Genomic DNA, 20,357 nt, shown 5'->3' with positions numbered 1-20,357 from the left:
TGTGGTCCGTCACACAGAAACCGGAAAAGCAGCAGGAAGCTCAAAGCCAAACAGAGAACCCAGCGGGGGTGGGGCTGAAACATCCCCCAGCTCAGGTCTGGGCCGATCCCGGACGGCGGCCAGGAGAGCCTGGTGTCCCTGGGCCCTCGGCCAAAGCCACCCTGAGCCCCGAAGGCCGGATCTGGACAGGACCCCACCCTACGCCCCCCGCCAGCCAAGCCCCCCATCTGGGCACCCTCTGCAGCATCCCACGTCTGAGGGATGGCCAGCCTGGCCCACCCTCCTCCTGGGCCCTGAAGCCCTCATCTCCCTCCCTCCCCTAGCACTGCACCCCACCGCCCACCCCCCGTCCCGGCCAGTGCAGGCCCGGTCAGTTTTCCTGCGGGGGTGACCACATCCGCCTCCACCCCAGCCTCTCCAACTCTAGGCCTACCCTCCGATCCACTCCCAGCGCTGCAGACACAGCAGAACTTTCTGGAGCCAAACCCAGGCACATGGAGTTCTCTCCCACCCCTTCCGGGACTCCTTGGCCCCCAGGACGAAGCCACCCACCCACCAACCACACCCTGCCTCCTTCAAGGCAGTGGCTTCGAGGCCCTGCCACCTCCCCGAGGGATGACCCCTCCTCCCATGGGCCTTCCCAACCACTGCGCTCCTCCCAGACTCTGGACCCCTCAAAGGAAACACAGTCTCACCTGTCTCTCCTGCACCCTGAAGGCCAGTTGCTCACAGGCTTAATAAATCGTTCCCTAAGAGCCAGACAGTCCAGATGACCGGTGACAATTGCAGGAAGAGGTGGGCAAATCCAGGAGGTCTTCCTGGAGGAGGTGAGACTTCTAGCAGACTTTAAAGGAACAGGGCGCTCCAACAGTGCTCGGGAAGGCAGGCCCTCAAGAAAAGAGGCAGCCCACCCCCACCCCGCCGTGCCAGGAGAATCCCACTGCAAGTGACATGACCGCCATTCAACCAACGGGTGCAGAAAGGCCCAGGGCCAGGTATCCTCCAGCGAGAGCCCACCTGTGACCCAGCACAGTCCCTGCACACCACGCAGTGACTCAGACAGAAACCAGTGCCTGGCAGGTCCCAGAGAGGGCAGTTTCCAAAGTGGAGGGTGGGACCTGCTCATGACCACCGGGAGCCAGGGAGCGGGCCCGCCTGAGGCCAGAGACCCCAGGATCTCACACAGCCACATAGCAGCCCATTTTACAGAGCAGCCAAGTGAGCCTGCAGGGGGCAGGGTGACGGAGGCGCTCGTCCAGGGCCCACATCCAGCGTGGGGCAGGCCCGGCCTGGCTCCTGGCCACCCCAGGGCACCCACCCTCCCTGCCCTGGAGGAGCAGGCACGGCCAGGACTGGCTGGGCTCACAAGCCCCCAGGGTACCCGTGGGCCCGCAGGCTCCGGGCGGCCTCTCCCCCAGGCCTGGCCTCGGATGAACCCACACATCCCCAGGAGGCCCAGAGCCTCCCTCCGTCTTCGAGGCCCACCGCCAGCCCCTGGCCGGGCCCCATCCGAGGACGTTCCCGCTCTCCTCGGGGACCCGAGGGGCCGGGCACAAAGCCCCAACCCCCCTCCCATGTCACAGTGGCCTCAGGTGCCAGCTGAGCCCGCAGGCGGGCAGTCTGGCCGGCGAGCCCCCTATCTTGCATTAAATTACCTCCCCGGCACTCCCGTGTGACTCTACAGCTCAGCTTGGCCTGAGCCTGCCTGGCTAACAGATGTTTCGTTTAAGCAGCTAAATTACCACAAGTACACCCAAGGAGATGACAGGCCAATTTCTCCCAAGGTTTATTTGCATGAGGAGGGAGTGGCGTGTGAAAATTCTATCTTGACATTTTTTTGAGAAAAAAAATTTTTTTAAGACACACATGAGTTGAGAAAAGAGAGGGGTGTCAGCGCACAAACTGCTGATGGGAGAATCCTGACGGATATAAATTCCCGCCTCGCAGGAGCCTGCTGCATCCTGCGGGAAAGGCTGCAGAGGCCGCGGAAGCGGAGGCCACAGCCACGCATCTCCGCCTCAAACGGGTCAACGCAGACAAAGCCCCGTGCTTTCTGAGCCTCAGTTTCCAAACCTGTCAAATGGGTGCAATGATGCCTGCACCACAGAGCTGCCTTTGCCTCTGCCCTGTGACTAATCGTCACCCCCTCAGCATTGCCGGGTGGCCCAGGAGGAGCCCAGAGCAGGCACGGCGAGACAGGGGCCCTGTCTCACCCAGGGGATGTCAGAGGGGCTGGACGCTCCTGCCGGAGACACTGTCCTGGCCGGGGCCACTCCCCACCGCCAGCCTGCACCTCCTGGAGCCACCAGATGGCAAAGTGGGAGAAAGGCTGGGGGCCAGAGCCGCCCCACGGGGCGGGTGAGACATGGCCGTGACACTCTGGCCTTCTGCCTGGGCCAACCACTTCCCACCACCAGCAGGAGACCCAGGCAGGAGGAAGGGGGCAGGAAGGGGGCCCCAGAGCTGGTCCAGGGCATGGCCGCGCCACAGCCACAGGTCCACAGCATCAACAGAACCCGTTGTTCAGCGGCCACCTGCACCGCCTGTTTCCTGGCCCGTGGTAAAGACGCAGGCAGGGCTCCCGCCAAGCTGCTAGGGTGGACAGAGCCCTCGGCCGCTTCAAGGAGAGTGGACTCTGGCCCCCAAACAACCAGAGGAGGTGGGCGTCATCACCCAGACGTATCAGGATGCAGGCAGGCCCAGAGAGGGCACAGGGGGACGCAGACGAAGCAGGCCTCCTGACTCCAGAGTCCACTCCAGGGTGTCCAGGCCTGCACGGGGGCCCAGCAGTGAGCCACCCTGCTCCTGGGAAGCAGAGCCGCACAGCCTGCCGCAGAGAGAAGCCAGACCGTAAACACACACACAAACACTAGGGCCGCAGACGGTTACAGCCTGGATTCACTGACTCGGCTATTCACTCCAGGCAAGGCGCGCGTCTTCCGCGGGCCACCCCTCAGCAGCGGCCACGGGAACAACCAGGAAGCGCACTGCCCGCACGTGACCCTCCAGCCTCCCTGCAGCCCTGGGGGTGGCGGGTGGGGAGGCTCCGGGAATCTCACGTCACCAGCCAACTCAGAGCGGCCCAGATGCTCCAGGACACCGCCGACAACCCACGTGGCTCGGGAAGGCAGACACCGCGTCTGCATGCAGGCTGGTTCCCAGAGATGATCACAGCTCCCGGGACACCCCTCCCTAAGGAGTGGCAGAGGAGCCGGGCCTGTCACCCAGACAGAGAGACTCATGGAGTCGGGCGCTTGGCGGCTCCCCTCAAGACTGAGTCCACACACACAGATCCCGGGCTTCCCCTGCGGGGACCCCAGACGACCCAGAGCCTTCCTCCCTTCACAGTCCCTTCGTTCAGTCGTGTCTGACTCTTTGCAACCCCATGGACTGTATAGTCCATGGAATTCTCCAGGCCAGAGTACTGGAGTGGGTAGCCTCTCCCTTCTCCAAGGGATCTTCCCAGCCCAGGGATTGAACCCAGGTCTCCCGCCTTGCAGGCGGGCTCTTTACCAGCGGAGCCACAAGGGAAGTCTCCTCCCTTCCACATTTGGAGGCATCTGGGGCAGAACAGACGGCCCATTCTACAGGTGGGCCAACTGAGATCCAGGCACAAAGCAAGTGGCCCGAGGTCTCCCGAAGGCACATCTCTCATCACCTCCAGGAAGGCACATGGGGCACAGAGCATCAGGCAGGGCCCTTCTGCACACAGCGGCTTCTGTCTGCCGGGCACCGGGCCCAGCCTGGCCCTGAGCTAGCAGGCTTGAGCATCTTCCCCTTCAGCCTCATGATCCTTCTGAGCAGGAGGAAGCAGTGTTCTCCCACGAAACTCGGAGACGACAGGAGACTTACCAAAGTCAGACACCAGGTAATAACGGGCTCCGGTGCCTGCAAACGCCTGGCTCCCTCCCACGCCCCCGGGCGGGAACCCTCACACAAGCACCCGAGCCGAGGACCCAACCCTCCAGGTGCACCTGTCCCCCGAGGCCACCAGCAGAAAACCCCCAAGTTCCGTCCCACAGACAGGGAAAGGAGACGGAGAGAAGGGGCTCGGTGCACCAGGGCAGGAAGATGCGTGCACTGCCCCACCATCAGCCAGCCCCAGACGGTCCATCAGGGCAGACCCATCATCCCTGGGGCCCCACCTGGGACCCCACCTGGGACCCCAGGGACGGTGGCTGGTAAGACGGACCCGTCCCATCAGCCCCCTGTACAGGAGGGCAGGGTGCAGGACATCAGCGAGGTGAGCGTCCCGCTCCCACTTGGCCTCTGCAGAGACACGGCAGCCAGGCCGGGAGGACAATCAAGGAGGAAGAGGAGAAAGCAGGAAACAGACTCAGAGCCAGAGGCCGACCAGGCTTGGCCCGGCCTGAGATTGATAAGCCAGGAGTGGGGGCTGAGGAGTTAGAATACGCCTCCCCACCCCACCCCCACCGAGCCAACTCACACTCATTCTGCAAGGCTCAGCTAAAATGCACTTCCTCTAGAAAAGTTCCCTGCCCCACCGAGACTGAGGGGGCCCACAGCCTTGCCCCCAGCTAGACTGGGGGGGCCCACAGCCTTGCCCCACCTAGACTGGGGGGCCCCCAGCCCACACGGAGCCCCGAGCAGTGACGAGCCCAGGTCTTCCCCAGTCTCCTCCTCCACCGACTTCCAGGTCATTCACAGCCACTATCCGAAGCCGGCCTTGTTACTGCCCACGAGGGTCCCGGTCCTTCTCCAGACCCTCTGCCAACACGGACTCCGGGGAAAGCTCCCAGGGTGGAGAGAGGGAAGGTGTCATGTCACCACCCCCCGACCCGCACAGAGAGCCGCCTCCCTCAGCAGCGGCAGGCGACGTCCACGGGGCTGACCACCCCGGGGCCCGACATCTGCAGGGCTGAGCACGCCAGGGCCGCCCAGCGCTGCCGTCTGCCCAGGACCCAGGAGTAGTGACGGGGGCCTGGGGGCCCCTCCCCTGGGCCGTGCCCCTCGAGGACAGTACCCCCCGAGCGCTAGGTGCCTGGGTCAGGAAGCTGCTGCAGGAGGCAGGCCGCGGCCCCCAGCCCCCCGGCTCACCTCCCGCCTCATCTCAGGGCGGCTCCCCGGGCCCAGCCTGAGACCCCCACACGGGGGTTGAGCGGGGCTTAGGCTGGATGTGGGTGGATCTTGCCACTCAGAGGAGCTCATCCAGCTTTCGAAACCCTGCGATGGGAACCCCTGCGGTCAGCACCAGAGTCCCCAGGCTACAGACAAGGCAGGCGATTAACCCAGCATCACAGGATGGACCAACGGCAGACAGGCTCTCCCTTCCTTGTCCTGCGTGGACCCGGGAGGGCCCTGCGGGCCTGGCTCACCCCGCAGGTGCCACAGGCTGGCACTGCTAAGGGCCCACGAAAAGCGTCTTAGGTCAGAGACAGTACTTAAATATTTTAGAGATCTAAATACACTATTCAGGGAGTTCCCTGGCAGTCCAGTGGTTACAACTTCGGCTTCTAACGCAAGGGGCGCGGGTTCAATCCCTGGTCAGGGAGCAAAGACCCCACGTGCCTCGGGGCCAAAAAAACGGAAAGATAAGGAACAGCACTGGAACAAATTCAGTAAGGACTTTAAAACTGGTCCACGTCAAAAACTCTTTAAAAATAAATAAACACGCATACACTATCCATGTATTGCCTGACGCCAACGCAGTCGTCAGACGTGACTTAACATGCCTCTCGGAGGAAGGGCCAGCTCGGGGGCAGGTGTCCAGGCCACCATGGCCCAGGCCACGCAGCTGCTTAAACTCCTCTCGAAATCCTCCTCCCAACCCCACGAGGGTGGTGCTACTGTGTATTGCGGTAAAGGGTACAGAACATGGACTTCCCTGGTGGCTCAGGGGTAAAGAACCCGCCTGCCAACGCGGGAGACAGGGGTTTGACCCCTGGGCCGGGAAGATCCTCTGGGAAGAGGAAATGGCAACCCACTCCAGTGTTCTGGCCTGGGAAACCCCTGGACAGAGGAGCCTGGAGGGCTACAGTCCATGGGGTCGCAGGAGTCAGCCATGACTTAACAACTAAACGACAACAACACCACACACAAGGGGAATTCCCTGGCGGTCTCATGGTGAGAACTCAGTGCTTTCACTGCCAGGGCCTCGGTTCAGTCCCCGGTCGGGGAACTAAAACCCCACAAGCCTCACAGCCCAGCCAAAAAACAAAAAAGACATAACAAAACTTAGTACTTTCCCATGTTGTGCAATGACTCCCACTATTAATTCCAGAAGCTTCCGTCACCCCGAACAGAGCCGGTACCCTTTGGCAGTCACTCCCCCTCCCCCGCTTTCCCTCCCATCCCCCCGACGACCAGAGACCTGCCTTCTGTCTCTGGATTTGCAGGTCCTGTCATTTCACAGAAACGGACTCACACAGGGCTTGTCCTTCTGTGTCTGGCTCCTGTCACTCAGTATAACGTTTCTGAGGCCCATCCTTGCCGGACAATCTCCGGGCTTTGTTCTCTACGGCTGAGGGCACCCCACTGACAGGTTAGACCACATGCTGTTTACCCATCGCCTGCCTGCCGTGGAAGATGCTGTGTTTATCCTCATCCTACAGAGGAGGAAACCGAGGCTCCAAAAGGTCAAGCTCAGGGGCCCACAGCGATCCGTGGCAAAGCCGAGGCTCCAGCCCTGGGCCCTCACCACACTGACTCTGCCCCACCATCATGAGAGAGGGGTGTCTGGTCCCTTTACGGCGAGCAACCCAGAGGGGAGGGGCGGGCACGCGGCATCGGGGGGAGCCAGGGCGACCACCCGCCCCGTCTCCAGCCTGGGTCACACCCTGCGGCCCTGCCTCCCGCCTGCTTCCTTTGAGCCCTGGGGTGACAAAGGAATTAGACCACTTCAGGGGACAGAGACCCCCCCGCATCTGGACGTGTGCCCAGAACCCCGAACGACTCCTGGATGCTTGTCTCCAGTCCCAGCAGCCAGACAAGCTGGGGGCGGGTGGGGGGGAGCTCAGATGCCCCGCCTCTGGGGTGGAGGGTAAAGGAAGGGTCCCGGAGCTTAGGGCCAGGGAGAGAGTGTCTCAGGACATGGCTTCAGGACCTTAAGGGGCCGGCACCTCCCACCTCCCCAGGGGGCCTTGGAGACGAGGCGTGAACAGACTAAACCTCCCCAGCTGCCCTGAGTGCCGGGCACCAGGAACCAGACACCCGGTGAGGCTGAAAGATGGGGAGGTTCATGCTGCACCCATGGCCCTCCAGCCTCACTGTGCCAAACGTGGCAGGAACACTTCTGCCAACCACAGCCAGCCCCACGGGGAGGAAACCAAAACTCAGGCCTTGGAACACCTGCATGAGGAGGGCCAGATGGGTGAGCCCAGCCCCAGCCTATCGGGATTGCATGGCCGGGCAGGCGACTCGGCAACTGGGAGCCACAGCCGCCAAGAGGGCTGCACTGGCCCCTCACCCACGGGTCGGGTGTCACCCACAAGCTCCGCACAGTGCCTGCACCCCACCCCTGATGGCATCCTATGCTTGTGAGACAAATGCGACCATCAGGCAGATGTGGCTGAAGACTGGAGAAGGATGGACAGCGTGTTTCAGAGGGAGGCGGGCAAAGGCAGGGCTGGGGGGGACGGGGCGGTGCCTGGAGCAGAGAAACGCCTGGAACCAACACCTGCCCACCCGCGAGGTGACTGCAGTCAGGCGACGCGCCCCTCGCACCCTGCCCTGCCGCCCCCACGTCTCAGTACACATGACTCCCGCTGCAGCCTCGACGCCCCAGCAGAGCGGCTGGACTGGTCAGGAGGCAGTGTGGTGACACCTCAGAAGGCCTGTGACAGCACAAACAGCAGACAAGTGCCCGACCTGCAGAGATGACGACGAGGCCTCAGGGCAGGTCGGGTGGGGGCCTATCCCCGGAAAGGCCCGAAAGCTACCGAGCCCATGGCAGGATGGGAGGCCAGCCAGCGGGCGGCCACGCGCCCGCCCGCCCGGACCGGGTCTCACTGGACACCGCACGCGCACGCTGCCTTTGTAATCAAAAGCACAAAACCAAACAAACCAACACAAGCGTTTACGGCCTAAAGTTTAAGCCGGCTCGAGGGGTTAAAGATAAGTATTTTAATCCTTATATAAACTCCACAGCGATGACAGGTCCCACAGAACAGAGCGTGTATTCCCAGCAACACGCAAACTTCCGAAGGCGGGGGGCCTCACGTGGGGGCCGCCCTGCGTGGTCCCCTCCCGGCCGGCGGGCACCCCCAGCACCGCCCACCTCCCTCTGCGGCTGCATGGTTATTATTCCTGTTTTTCTCGGGGATTCAGAAACTGAAACCATCTGGGTGGCCACAGGATGCTGACCTCTGGAGAGTCCCCGGAAAGCGTGGTGCCTCAGAGGATGGAGAACGCGGAGGAAGCAGGGGAGCCGGGGGTCGTCCAGGCCAAACTGGAAGCTTCCCCGGCTCGGGGGCGGTGGGGGGGGGTCCATCCCACCCAGGCCAAGGGCCAGCTCCTGACCTGGTGCGGACGAGGTCTGTGGGGCCCGCAGCGTCCGCGCCCCTGCCCCAACTGCCCTTCCGGGTCAAGCTCAGGGGCTTCACCAGGGAGAAGCAGAGCCCTGGGCCGCAAAGGGCCGCCCAGCATGAGGGTGCGGAGTGGCAGGGCGGGGGCACCACCCATGAGCTCGGCCCCTGCAGGCGGCAAGGTGGAGCTGGGCAGCCGGGCTGGCTCTGGGTTCAGGCACTGCGCATCCCCCACCTCCTCACCCATGGGGACCATGCCAAGGCTGTTTAGCTGGCAGAGACGGAGGAGCGAAGTGAAGGGCACTCTAGAGGCCAAGAGACCTGGGCGGCTTGGCCCGAGGCCTCCACCCTCTTGCCGCTGGGTGTCCCAGGGCTGCCCATCACCCCGCCATTCACGGGGCACAGCCGTCCAACCCTGCTCTTCACAGGGTCTCCCGAGGCAGGGAGACTGACAGAGAGCAAAGTTTCTCAGGACAGGGCATGGCCAGGCAGCAGCCATTTGCCGGGGACAGTGGGGGGTGGGGAGTGGGAACCCAAAGGACAGGACAGCAAGTGCTGTGCCAGCCAGCCAAGAGCCGCCCAGAAGGAAGCGGCAGAGAGAACGGGTGAGATCCCTTCCGTTAGGCGGCCGGCCCCGGTCACCAGCAGGCGAAGGGGCAGGATGCTGCCCACCGGCCCTGGGTCCTCCACGTGGGCCCAGGGTCCTCCATGCCCCCCACACACAGCACCCGGGGCAGGAAGGGGGTGCAAACCCAGGGCCCTGGCATCCCGCAGGGGGCCGTACCACCAAGAGGCCCTACAGCCAGCAGAGGTGAAGGGAGGCCAGGTGGACGGTGGAGGCCCTGCCCCAGGAGGCCGCTGGCGAGCCAGGGCCAGTGACCAGCCAGCGGGAGCAAGCTGGCCACCTGGGCGTGGGGTGGAGGCGCGGTGTTTGGAGGCTTACCAGGCCTGGTGGGAGGCAGGCCCACATTTTCTCTCCAAATCCTCCCGACGGCCTGAGAGGCGGCCACAGTCGACCCCGGTCCAAGCAGGGAGACCGAGGCCCGGCCAGCCAGTGACACCTCATCACAGGATTCTCGCCGCAGCCGAGCGGCTGAGCCGGGGCCCCCTACCCGCCCGTTGCAGGCAGCTCAGCGGGCTGAGGGCGCAGAAGCCCGAGCCAAGAAGCCCGAGCCACACACGCTCCAGGGACACGGTGAGCTCATCGCCACCGCGCTCAGCAGTTTCCGGGCACCAGGTGAGCCCGGAGGAAGCTTTGTTCCCTGGAGCAGTTGCTGCCTGAGCAGCCCGTGCCAAGGGCTCTGGATACAAATGGAGACATAATTGCAAACTGTGATGGGAATGGGGAGGGGAGGATCCCCGGGGACCAGGACACCTTCGCAGGCTCTGGGAAGAGCTCTGAGCAGGCAAACCGCAGCCTGGCTCTCCCCAGCCTCCCGGCTAAGAAAGGTTTCCACGTTTTTAAATGGTTAGGAAAAAAAAATAATAGTAATTCGTGACATGTGAAAAGTATCCAAAATTCACATTTCCTCCTCCATGAAAACATTTCATGGGCGCACAGACCCCCGCTCCTTCACAAATCATCCAGACCGCCTTCGCCAAATGAGGGCAGAGTCCAGTATTTGAGAAGGGACCGTCTGGCCCACGGGGCCTGGAATATTTACTACCTAGCCCTCTACAGAAAGCATCTGCCAACTCCTGCTCTGGGAAGACAGGCGGTGGTGGCCGGCTGGGCGCCAGGGCAGAAGCGGGATCCAAGGGGCAGTCAGGATAGAGGTCCACCTGGGCGTCATCCCAGCAGCCCTGCCCTCGTCCTGGGAAACCTCAGCCGCAGGGACACGGGGACAGATGGCGGGGCCAGAGGGCACCTGGCTGCCCACGAGGGGCCAGCTGCGGTCATGTGGAACCTCAGGGCCGGAAATGGCTCCAACGAGGCCCCAGAGTGGGGCTACCTGCCCTGGTCAGGCCCTGGGCCCAGGCACGGCTGAGTCCTCATTTCAGGCGCTGACACGCCCGGCTTCCAGGCCCCAGGCCACAGACAGACACCATGGGTTATCCCTCAGCACGGCCTCCTGCTCAGGACTCAGCAGTGCTCACCCTGCCTGCCAGTGGTCACCCCAAAGCCAGGAGGCTGTCATCCACATCCACGGTACGAACAAACCATGTTCCGCCACCGCCAGCCTGTGCCCACCCACGACCAGGGCAGAGGACGCCCGCCAGCCTTCCCTGCCGACTCCAGACCCAAGCCTCAGCCCCTGCCCTCCCCTCCGACACACAGACCCAGGCTGCAAGGGCCCCTCCAGCCAGCAGGTCAGCGCCACAGACGAGACCCCTGCCCCCCGGCCTCTGCGCTCCCGTCCCCCACACCAGCCCGGGGGTACACACTGGGTGCCCACGGACCCCGCCACCTGGAAACGCCAGTGCTCAGGAAGTTTTGTCGGCATCACCCCCCACTCAGGAGCCTTCCCAGGCATTTGTCCTAATCGCCCTCCTCGCATGAAATTTTAATACCACAGATGTACTGAGTATCCGCTCTTCTCTCTCGGTACATCTGCGCTTGGTGCAGGAAAAGAATATGCCTTCTCCACTCCCACAGATCTGATTTCTGGCCCCTTGGGCGTGGGTTACGCACAGTGTAGTCTTAGAATTAATGTGACATAGTTCTCTTTACCTTTTTAATACGACCACCAGGAATTTTTTTAAGAGATGGATGCGGCTCACGTATTTCTACTTGGCGGCACCGCTACAGTCAGAAGACAAATAGAAACGTGAATGCGTGCAGCCCTCTGTGTGCACAGACGCACACACACACACATGCGCGCACACACACGTGCACACACACACATGCGCGCACACACGCGCGCACACACGCGCACACACACTGCGCAGGCACACACACGCACACACACACACACGCACACAGGCACACACACGCACACACATGCACATGCAGACACACACGCACACACGCACACACATGCGCGCACACACACACGTGCACACTGCGCAGGCACACATGCACACACACGCACACAGGCACACGTGCACACACGCACATGCGCACACACATGCGCACAGGCACACATGCGCCCACACACATGCGCAGGCACACGTGCACACACACGCACACAGGCACACACGTGCACACACACACGCACACACACACGCACACACACATGCGCACACACTGCGCAGGCACACGTGCACACACACGCACATGCGCACACACACACTGCGCAGGCACACATGTGCACACACACGCACACACACACGTGCACACACACATGTGCACACACACACACGTGCACACACACTGCGCAGGCACACATGTGCACACACACGCACACACACGTGCACACACACACGTGCACACACACTGCACAGGCACACATGTGCACACACACGCACACACACACGCACACACACACGCACACACACACGTGCACACACACTGCGCAGGCACACATGTGCACACACACGCACACACACACGCACACACACACGCACACACACGTGCACACACACACGTGCACACACTGCGCAGGCACACATGTGCACACACACGCACACACACACACGTGCACACACACACGTGCACACACACTGCGCAGGCACACGTGCACACACACGCACACACACGTGCACACACACGTGCACACACACGTGCACACACACATGTGCACACACGCACATGCGCGTACACACGTGCACAGGCACACACGCACACACATGCACATGCAGACGCACACGCGCGCATGCACGCACGTGCACACACACGCACAGGCACACACACATGCACACGCAGACGCACAGGCACACACGCGCGAACACACATGCACACACACACTGCCCAGGTCTGAGCACTGAGTGGAGGAGAGGACACCACAGCACAGGTGTGTGTGCAGCCAGATCCCAGCTCCACACCCGTCTCTGCACTACAGACCCGGGGCCCCTTACACCAATGGCTGGTTCCTGAGCCGGGACAAAATAAAATACAAGATGATCTCAAGTATCTTGTGCTAGGAAGGCAACAGAGCTCAAAAAAACGGTGGGAACATGTCAAAAAGACACACAGAAGCAGCTTGAAGCAGCGGCCCCTGGTCCACCTGGGACCACCTGAGCATCAAAATGAAGAGTGGCAGTGACTGCGAGACTCCGCGGAAGGGAAGAGGAATCCAGAGCGGTAGAAAAAGAGGAAGGAAAGGAAACGGGGAAGGGCTGAGACGGGGAGGGAGGGAGGACCTTCTCAGCCCCCAGAGAACATTCGCGATCTACACGGAGACAGAGGACCTTCAGAGCGAAGCCGCCGCAAACACCGCCAGCGTCAAGGGACTTAAAGCCAAGAGGACACGTGGAAACCCCGCGCCACCTGCGAGACAGGATCCAGGAGAGGCACCGCGTGGTCCCTCCACCCTCTCCAGGTCCAAAGCCTGAATCCAACACAAGGAACCGGTGGCTGAACCCAAAGGCAGGGATGTTCGCGACAAAAGGGGCCTGTCAGCTTCAAAAGCGTCAAGGTCGGGAAAATCAAGGTGAGGCTGAGTAGCCGTCCCAGCCCCCAGGTGGACCCTTGGCACAGGTTTGTGGAGACCCGTGTCCAAACTCAAGTGGATTCGGTGATGGCCGCCTTGCCCCTGTTTTCTGGGTTCGGGTGGCTGCGGAGGGGACCTCGTCTGTAGGAGACCTGGGGGGTGCAGGGCGCCAACAACCTCTCATGAGTGTCAAGACATGTTCAAAGTTAAAATCTGACTTAGCAGAAAAGATTTCCTTGTTTCCACAGGAATGTGCCCTTGTCTCCTAGCTCCCCGCCGGCCCGGGGGTCACACCCCGGAACCTTGGGAACCGTGTCCCCCTGCCTGCGCTTGGGGGCCCCCCGGACACTCAAGGCCACTTCTTCATCCACGGGCACCTCAACGGCCTGCGGTGTGTCCCGCTTGCCAGAAAGCAGCTCAGCGTGGGGACCGGGCGCCTGCCGGGCTGTGCTTGTTCCTCAAAGGAAGGATCAGAATGAACAGGAGCAAACGGGGGGATGGACGGCTGTCAGAGGCCCAGAGACCCCTCGGGAGGGCTCACATCACACAGGCCTGGGGAGGGAGGGCAGCCACACCCGGAATCTAACCAGCTCCAGGGTTTTGAAGGGTGAGCAGCAAGTGTGCCTGACAGATGCTTGTTACTGAAGCAAACCATGGGGAGCGCAGGGTCAGAGGTTCACACCGAGACACGGGAGGCCAAGGGCCAGGCTCGCAGTGCTACGGGACGGGAGGGCGTGAAATCAGAGCCGGCTTCCTAGAGGAGGTGGCTGCTAGACTAAGCTCCCACAAGAAGACTCAGGCCAAAAAAAGCAGGGGCGGTCTCCCAGCATGGGCCCAGCGCAGGCTTGGGGGTGGAGGGGGCAGAGGGGTTGACACAAGGAAGGGTGGAGGTGTGGGTCAGGCGAAGCGCTCTCTGCTGGCCCTGTGGGCTGCCTTCCCAGCCTGTGTCTCCGGGCAGGAGGCTGGGCGGCTAGTCCCAAAGGTCGAGACTGCAGACTAAACGCAAGGGCTGGCTGCTGGCATCAGCAACCTCAGGACGTCATAACCCAAGCTGCTCGGGACACACACGGTCTCGTATTTGGATCAGCAGATTGTGGCCATGCCTAATTAGTTTAATTAAACCCAAGGTGGCTGCCAGGCATTTTGGATTAAAAAAAAAAATTAAAGCACACCCCGCCAGCTCCAGAAGGGCAGGACAAAGGAGCAACTCGGGGCTGCCTGAGAAGCCTTCCTGAGGCCGGCTCTGCACACGGGAGATGCTCAGTGAGCGCACACAGCTATGAAGCATCTTCAGGGCCGACCACCCAGCGGAGGGCCACGCAGATGCCCTGAGAATAGGACGTCACTGTCACAGGAGGGGCCAGAGCAGCATTCTGGAATGAGGGGCGTCGGGAAGGCCTCTGGGCTGGCCAGGGCCATGGAGAGGCACGCAGGGGCCACAGGGAGATGGAAAAGGGCCCCGCCCACTGGCCAGCAAAGTAGCCAGACCCCACAGGAAACAGGCAGGCACACCCCGCCCCACCCATGGAAACAGACACACACCAGGAGCGAATGAGAAGCAGGCCAGGAGCACCCGTCAGAAAGCCAGGAAGAGGACAGAGAACAGGCTTCTGAGATTAGTCCTGAAAGCGAGGCCCAACGTCAAATTTCAGTTTCGCCACCAGCTACCTGCGTGACCTGGGGCAAGTCCGTCGACCTCGCTGAGATGTAGCTGTCTGATTTATGAAACAGCGGTGGGGACTTCCCCGGAGGCTTGCTGGTTAAGAACTCACCTGCCAATGCAGGGAACACGGGTTCGATCCCTGGTCAGGGAAGGGCCCACTTGCCGCAGAGCAACTAAGCCCACACGCCCAGAGCCCGCGCTCCCAGACAAGAGAAGCCACTGCGGTGACAAGCCCACGCGCTGCATCAAACAAACAGCTGCTGCCGCAGCTAGAGAAAGTCCACGCGCAGCAACGAAGACCCAACGCGACCAGAAACATAAATAAGAAAGAAACAAGGGCGGCCTGTGCCTCCAGGACGGCGCCTCACCCAGGGCAGGATGGGTAAGAAGGGGCAGCTGGGGTTTTCTCGGGATGCAATCCCCACGAACAGGGAGGACCGCGTCCTCTTCCCTCCTCCGTCTCGGGCACGGAAGCACCCCAGACAGCAAAGAACAGCCACAAAGACAGACCCCACGTTCCTCTCCCAAATCCTGCACAGCCAGATGTGGTCCACAGAATGTTCTTTAACTGGGAATACACAGACGGGGCCCTCCGGCTAACCCAGGTTTATGCAGCACCCACAACCAACCCCGTGCCAGCCACAGACATACAGACTGGTGTGACCAGCTCCACCCTCCATGAGATGACAGGCAGGGGAGGCCAGCCCTCAGCCACAAGGGGCCATGCCTGCCCACGTCCAGGCAAGATCGCTACCGTTCAGTCAGCGCACAGCACTAAGGACATTCTCCGCCTTCCTTCGTGGAACCCTCCCATCAGGGCTGTGAGGCAGCCACTAGTGCCACTACACAGATGGGGAAACTGAGGCCCTTAAAGCGGCCACTGGCAGGAGGCGACAGTGCCCATCTCACCAAGAGCACGTGGCTATGAAGAAAGACACTCGCCCGTCGGGTCCTCCCACCCACCCAGCTCCCCTTAGCGCCCCTTCACCTGGGCTGGGGTTGGGGGTTCCAGGGACCCCAGAAAGTCTCTGCAGTTTCAGCACTGGAGATGAGCCAGCCACCTGCCAGTCCTGTTCTCCCCATCCTGCCCTGGGGAGGGGGGCAGCTCCAAGACCCAGCCCTAGCTGTGCCCTCCGCCAATCAGCTGGGGGGTGGGCATCCCCTGCTGTTCACAGCCAGAGGCAGACACTCTGGGTCCAGCTCTGCCCCAGCATATCCTCCCCTCAGTTCCTCCTGCCTTAAATGGGTAAGTCCTTCCCAGTCCCCGGGGCAGGGGGGAGAGGACTGGGTCTGTGAGAGTCCCACAATCAGGGCACCCGGCCCCAGGATCTGGGGCTACTCAGCACTGACAGGGCCCGGGTCGGCGCTGGCTTCAGGGAGCTTGGGGCCCTCCCTGGGCCGTGCGCCACCGTGGAGCGAGAGGGTGGCCCCCTGCCCCCTCAGGACTCCTCTTTGTCAGAGGCCACCCTATCCTCTTGGGGGACGGGGGGGGGTGCCCCCATCTCCTTGGAAACGCGGTCACAGCCAAAGGGCAGAGGCCATGCAGTCCAGCCTCGAAAAGCAGTGACTCACGCCATCCCTCCTCCCAGCCCACTTCGGTTGTCACACTCATGAAGGGCCCTTGTCCATCCAGGCTTGCCCAGGGTTACAGAACAGGGGCTCTGCTGCTGGCCTGCTGCAGGATGGCCCCCTCAGAGGTGCTGGGGTGGGGCTGAGGGGCCAGGAGAGCAGGAAGCAGCCTACTCTCTGCTTAAGTCTTCACCAAGTTCCTTGGAAGCCAGAGAGGCAGCTCCTACTGGCCAAGCAGACATTTTCCTGCCTGCCTGCCGGGCAGCCACATGCGCCTCCGCGACAAAGGCCACGCTTGAGGGTCCTGGGGAAGCCACGAGCGGTTCCGGTTCCCACCGAGTTGCACGACCTGGGGCGCCAGCGCTGCCTGCTCCCTCCCCGGGGGGTCAGGAGGAGGCTGGGGACGGCTAGGGGGCGGCAACCCAGGCCCACCCGCTCTCTGCCGGCCCCTCCCGCCGCGCCCCGGGGCCCGCTGCCTGTCGGTTCGCCTTCCAGGGCGTCCAGCCACAAGGCGCAAAGCCAAGACACTACGCCTGAGGAGGCCACCTGTGCGGCAGGATCTCTGGGGTCCGCAGGGGCCGGGACTCGCTGGGTCCCGACGCCAAGGCCCGGAAGGGAGGGCGGCGGTGGTGAGCGCCCCGCCGGGGCTCGATGTGTCCACATTCCTGGGAGGCGCGGACTCAGCAGCGGACGCTCCCGGGCAGTGTCCGGAGGCAGCGGAGGCGCGCCCCGGGCTTGGGGGACTTTGGCTAACTTCGTGCCTCCGGGGATCGCCCCTCGAAGCAGCCGGCTCCGAGGCCCGGGGCGCGTCTCCTCTTGGCTCCCCGTCCAGCCGCCCGCCGACGTCCCCGAGGCTGCCGCTGGGATCCGGGCCCCGGGGCCGACCGGCGGCGCGAACGGCTGCGCACCGGGGCCCCTCCCGGCGCGCCCGGACCCTCACCTGGGACATCTGCGGCCGGAAGTTGACGTCCTTAAGGTCGATGGAGCCGGGGGAGAGGTTGTGCAGCAGCTGGCACAACAGGACGCCGTCGCGCAGCGCCTGGGCCAGGTCGAAGACCACGGCCGAGGGCCAGACGACGCGGTGGTTGGGCGGCAGGACCCTGCAGTCGATGAGCCAGCGGCCGCATTGCCGCCACTGCTCCATGGCGCCCGCGCCCGCCGGGCCGGCCAGCTCAGGGCCGCGCTCCGGCCAAAGTGCGGCGGCCGCGGGGCATCCCGCCCGCCCGCGCGGGGCTCGGCGGCCGGGGCGGGGCTTCGCGCGGGCGGCCCCGGGCCCCCGCCGCGCCGCCGCGCGTCCCCTCCTCCTCCTCCGCCTCCGCCTCCTCGGCTCCTCGCCCACGTGCGGTCGCGGGGCGGGCGCCGGGCAGCCGGCCGGGTCCCCCTTCACACACACGAGTCCCTCCAGGCCCCGGGCCGGGCTCCGCGCAGCCCCCCGCCGCAGCGCCCCTCGATCCGCGCCGCCCGGCGCCGCATTCTGCGCTCGGGGCGCCCCGCGGCCGCCGCAGCTTCTGCCCCGCCCGAGACAAAGGCCCGGAGGGTCGCTCGCTCCGCGCGTCCGGGGCCTGGGCCGCCCTCGCCGCCGCCGCCGCTTTGTTCGCCCCGCCTTCGGGTTCAGCGCGCGGTGCCCGGCGATCCGACTCTGCGGCTCGGCGGCTCCGGGGCGCAGGGGGCGCGGGGGCGCGGCCGGGGCGGGGTGGGGCGGGGCCCGCGCGCCTGGCGCCGCCCCTCGGCCCCCGCTTCCTGCCCCGCGGCCGCTCTCCGAAGTTGCGCCGGGCGGGGGCAGCGGCGCGGCCGCGGCCCCGAGCCCGCGGACTTTCTCCGGGAGGCACCAGGGCTTTGGGGAGCCTCTGCGCCGCGGGCGCGCGACCTCGCCTGTGGAGTGACGGCCGGTCGTGGCCTCTGAGCCCCTCCTGCGTTTCAGGAGGAGCTCGGGAGGTGGCCCTTGTCGCGCTGGGGGCCTCTGCGTGGTCCTTCGGGCAGGACAGACCCTGGAGGGGGCACAGGCTAGGAGGACTCGTCCGGCGCCCTCTCGGTCCACGAAGCGGCCCCCGGAGGAGAACTCGAGGCGGGAGGCACACGGGCCGGAGACTCGCCCAGAGCCCCTTCCTGTCCTGTGCCCTGGGCAGGGACCCGCAGGAAAGCCCCTGATCGCGCTCAAAGGCCGGGATTCCCCTGTTCTGTAACCCAAAGGGCTGCCACTGGCAGCTGCCCAGAGGGCAAACCCTGGCGTCGGAGATGGAATATGTGACATAGTAAGTGGGAGAGAGGAAAGGGGACGCGGCCAGACCCGGCCCTGGGTGGCGCCGCCTCCACGCTGGCTGCGGGGTCCCCTGACCCTGCCTTGAACTCCTTCCTGGGCCACGCCTTCCAGGGGGGAGTGGGTGGGCTGTGTTCCCAGCAGCTGGCCTCCTGCGAAGGTGGGCGGACTGCTAGGAGGAAAGGAGCCAGTCTGGCAGTGAAATGATGCGGATCCTGGCTCAGCTGTCAGGAGACCCGGTTCTCAGCTGGGTGAACCTGGACAAGTGTGATTGCCTCGCTAAGACCGGTGCAGTCTTGGGGTGAGGGTGGAGGTGAGCAATCCCTGAGCCCCCCACACTTGGGTTGAGCATGGGGCAGCACCGGGCAGCTGCCCTCCTGACCCAGATTGCCTCTTTTTTTGGCATTCCTGGGGCAGGAGCCAGCGCAAGGTGAGGGTCTGCTACTAGCCAGCGAGGGTCTCCTGAGGCCCCCTGCCACCCCCCCACTCTGGGCACTGGTCTCTGCAGAGTCAGGCTGGCCCCTTCCCAAACTGAGGAGGAAGCACGGGGATTCCAGCCAGGTTCCAGCCTGTGGAGAGAAGTGAGGGAAGGGCTGGCCTCCTGGGGCACACCCCAGACCCCACCCCAGACCCTGGCAGGAGTAACATCAGAACAAGTTGCTGTCCGGGCTTCCTTCCTTCCAGGAGGAAGCGGGTGCGGCAGCTTCGTGAACACGAACAGGAAGGAGCCGGCTGGAAACGGCTGGGATCCAGCCTACCTTGCCCAGGACAAAAGATCGCCCCTCCAGCAGGCGGATTCCTCCGGCATCGTGCCGAGTGGGGACAGAGCCGGAACTGGCACCTCCAGCTGCCCCTCATCTGAGACACTGCAGGGCACGTTCCCCTGGCAGGAACCCCCCCCCATAGAGTGGACAGCCCCCTCCCTGTGGGAATCGCTGGTGAGGAGGGGACAGGAGTAGTTATCCGGGAACTCTGCACAGTGCCGGGAGCGGAACAGGGCACTCCTTGGGGTTCTCACGGCCCCCTGTCTTCCTGCCTGGACAGGGAACCAGCCCAGAGGAGGAGCCCCAGCTGGGGACAGGGGCAGCCCGGCGCCAGCCAGCTGCATGGTCGGTCGTCTGCCGCCCCCTGGTGGGTGCGGAAGCACTGTGGCCACCTGGCTGCCCCTTGGCCAGGCGCTGCCCAGCACCAACAGGATCAGGTTTAGTCTGGAGGGAAGTCAAGGCAGGAGACCTGGGCCTCACCTCTGTGTGTTACTGAGCCAATCCCAGCGCTTTCCTGACTGCCAGTGACCTAAGGAGGGCACGGGGGACACTGACCCGACCCGTGGACCTCACAGGGTTTGGAGGAGGCTCTGAGGGAGCGGGCTGGGGGGGAACGAATGAATGAAGGGAGCCTGATGGAACCCTTCCAAACCCTCAGTGTGGGCGTCATGAGCGCGGCTGGGCTGCGTCAAGTCAGAGGACAGCTCAGGGAGAGGGGACACTGTCCTGGCATGTCCTGCCAGCATCCATCCCCTCTCAAACTCAGCTGCTTGCCGAGACAACCCCTGGCACAAGTCCCACCGCGTTCCATGGAGACGGCGCCCTGGGGAGGAGCCCACGACCTGCAAGTGAGCAGTGTCCTCTGGAGGTTGCACTCCGGGCTTCCCAGGCAGCTCAAGTGGTAAAGAATCTGCCTGTAATGCAGGAGACCTGGGTTCAACCCCTGGGCTGGGAAGATTCCCCTGGAGGAGGGCATGGCAACCCACTCCACTATTCTTGCCTGGAGAATCCCCAGGCATTCTGGCGATTCTCAGAGGAGCCTGGCAGACATCACCGAGTGACTGAGCGCATGTGGCCACTGTGACGGCG

The 20,357-nt window shown here is 63.7% G+C and overlaps 1 protein-coding gene across 4 annotated transcripts in view; it reads right to left on the bottom strand.

Moving 5' to 3' along the window:
* Positions 1–17,519, bottom strand: part of VAV2 (vav guanine nucleotide exchange factor 2) — a 175,009-nt gene extending 157,490 nt beyond the window's left edge. The window contains exon 1 of one of the 4 annotated variants that reach the window (XM_055401057.2): positions 17,188–17,519. In XM_055401057.2, coding sequence (XP_055257032.2) covers positions 17,188–17,391 — 204 coding nt within the window. In that variant the 5' untranslated portion in view covers positions 17,392–17,519. The remainder of the gene's footprint in view (positions 1–17,187) is intronic. The other 3 variants (XM_088841008.1, XM_055401055.2, XM_055401056.2) reach the window with 3 other exon arrangements.
* Between the last annotated feature and the right edge of the window lie 2,838 nt (positions 17,520–20,357).

This window comes from Moschus berezovskii, chromosome 11, assembly GCF_049115385.1.
Source record: "Moschus berezovskii isolate FMDL1 chromosome 11, NW_MosBer_1.0, whole genome shotgun sequence".
In the NCBI taxonomy this organism is placed as follows: Eukaryota; Metazoa; Chordata; class Mammalia; order Artiodactyla; family Moschidae; genus Moschus; species Moschus berezovskii.
The sequence above is the reverse complement of the archived record's forward strand: the minus strand, read 5'-3'. Positions and strand labels throughout refer to the sequence as shown.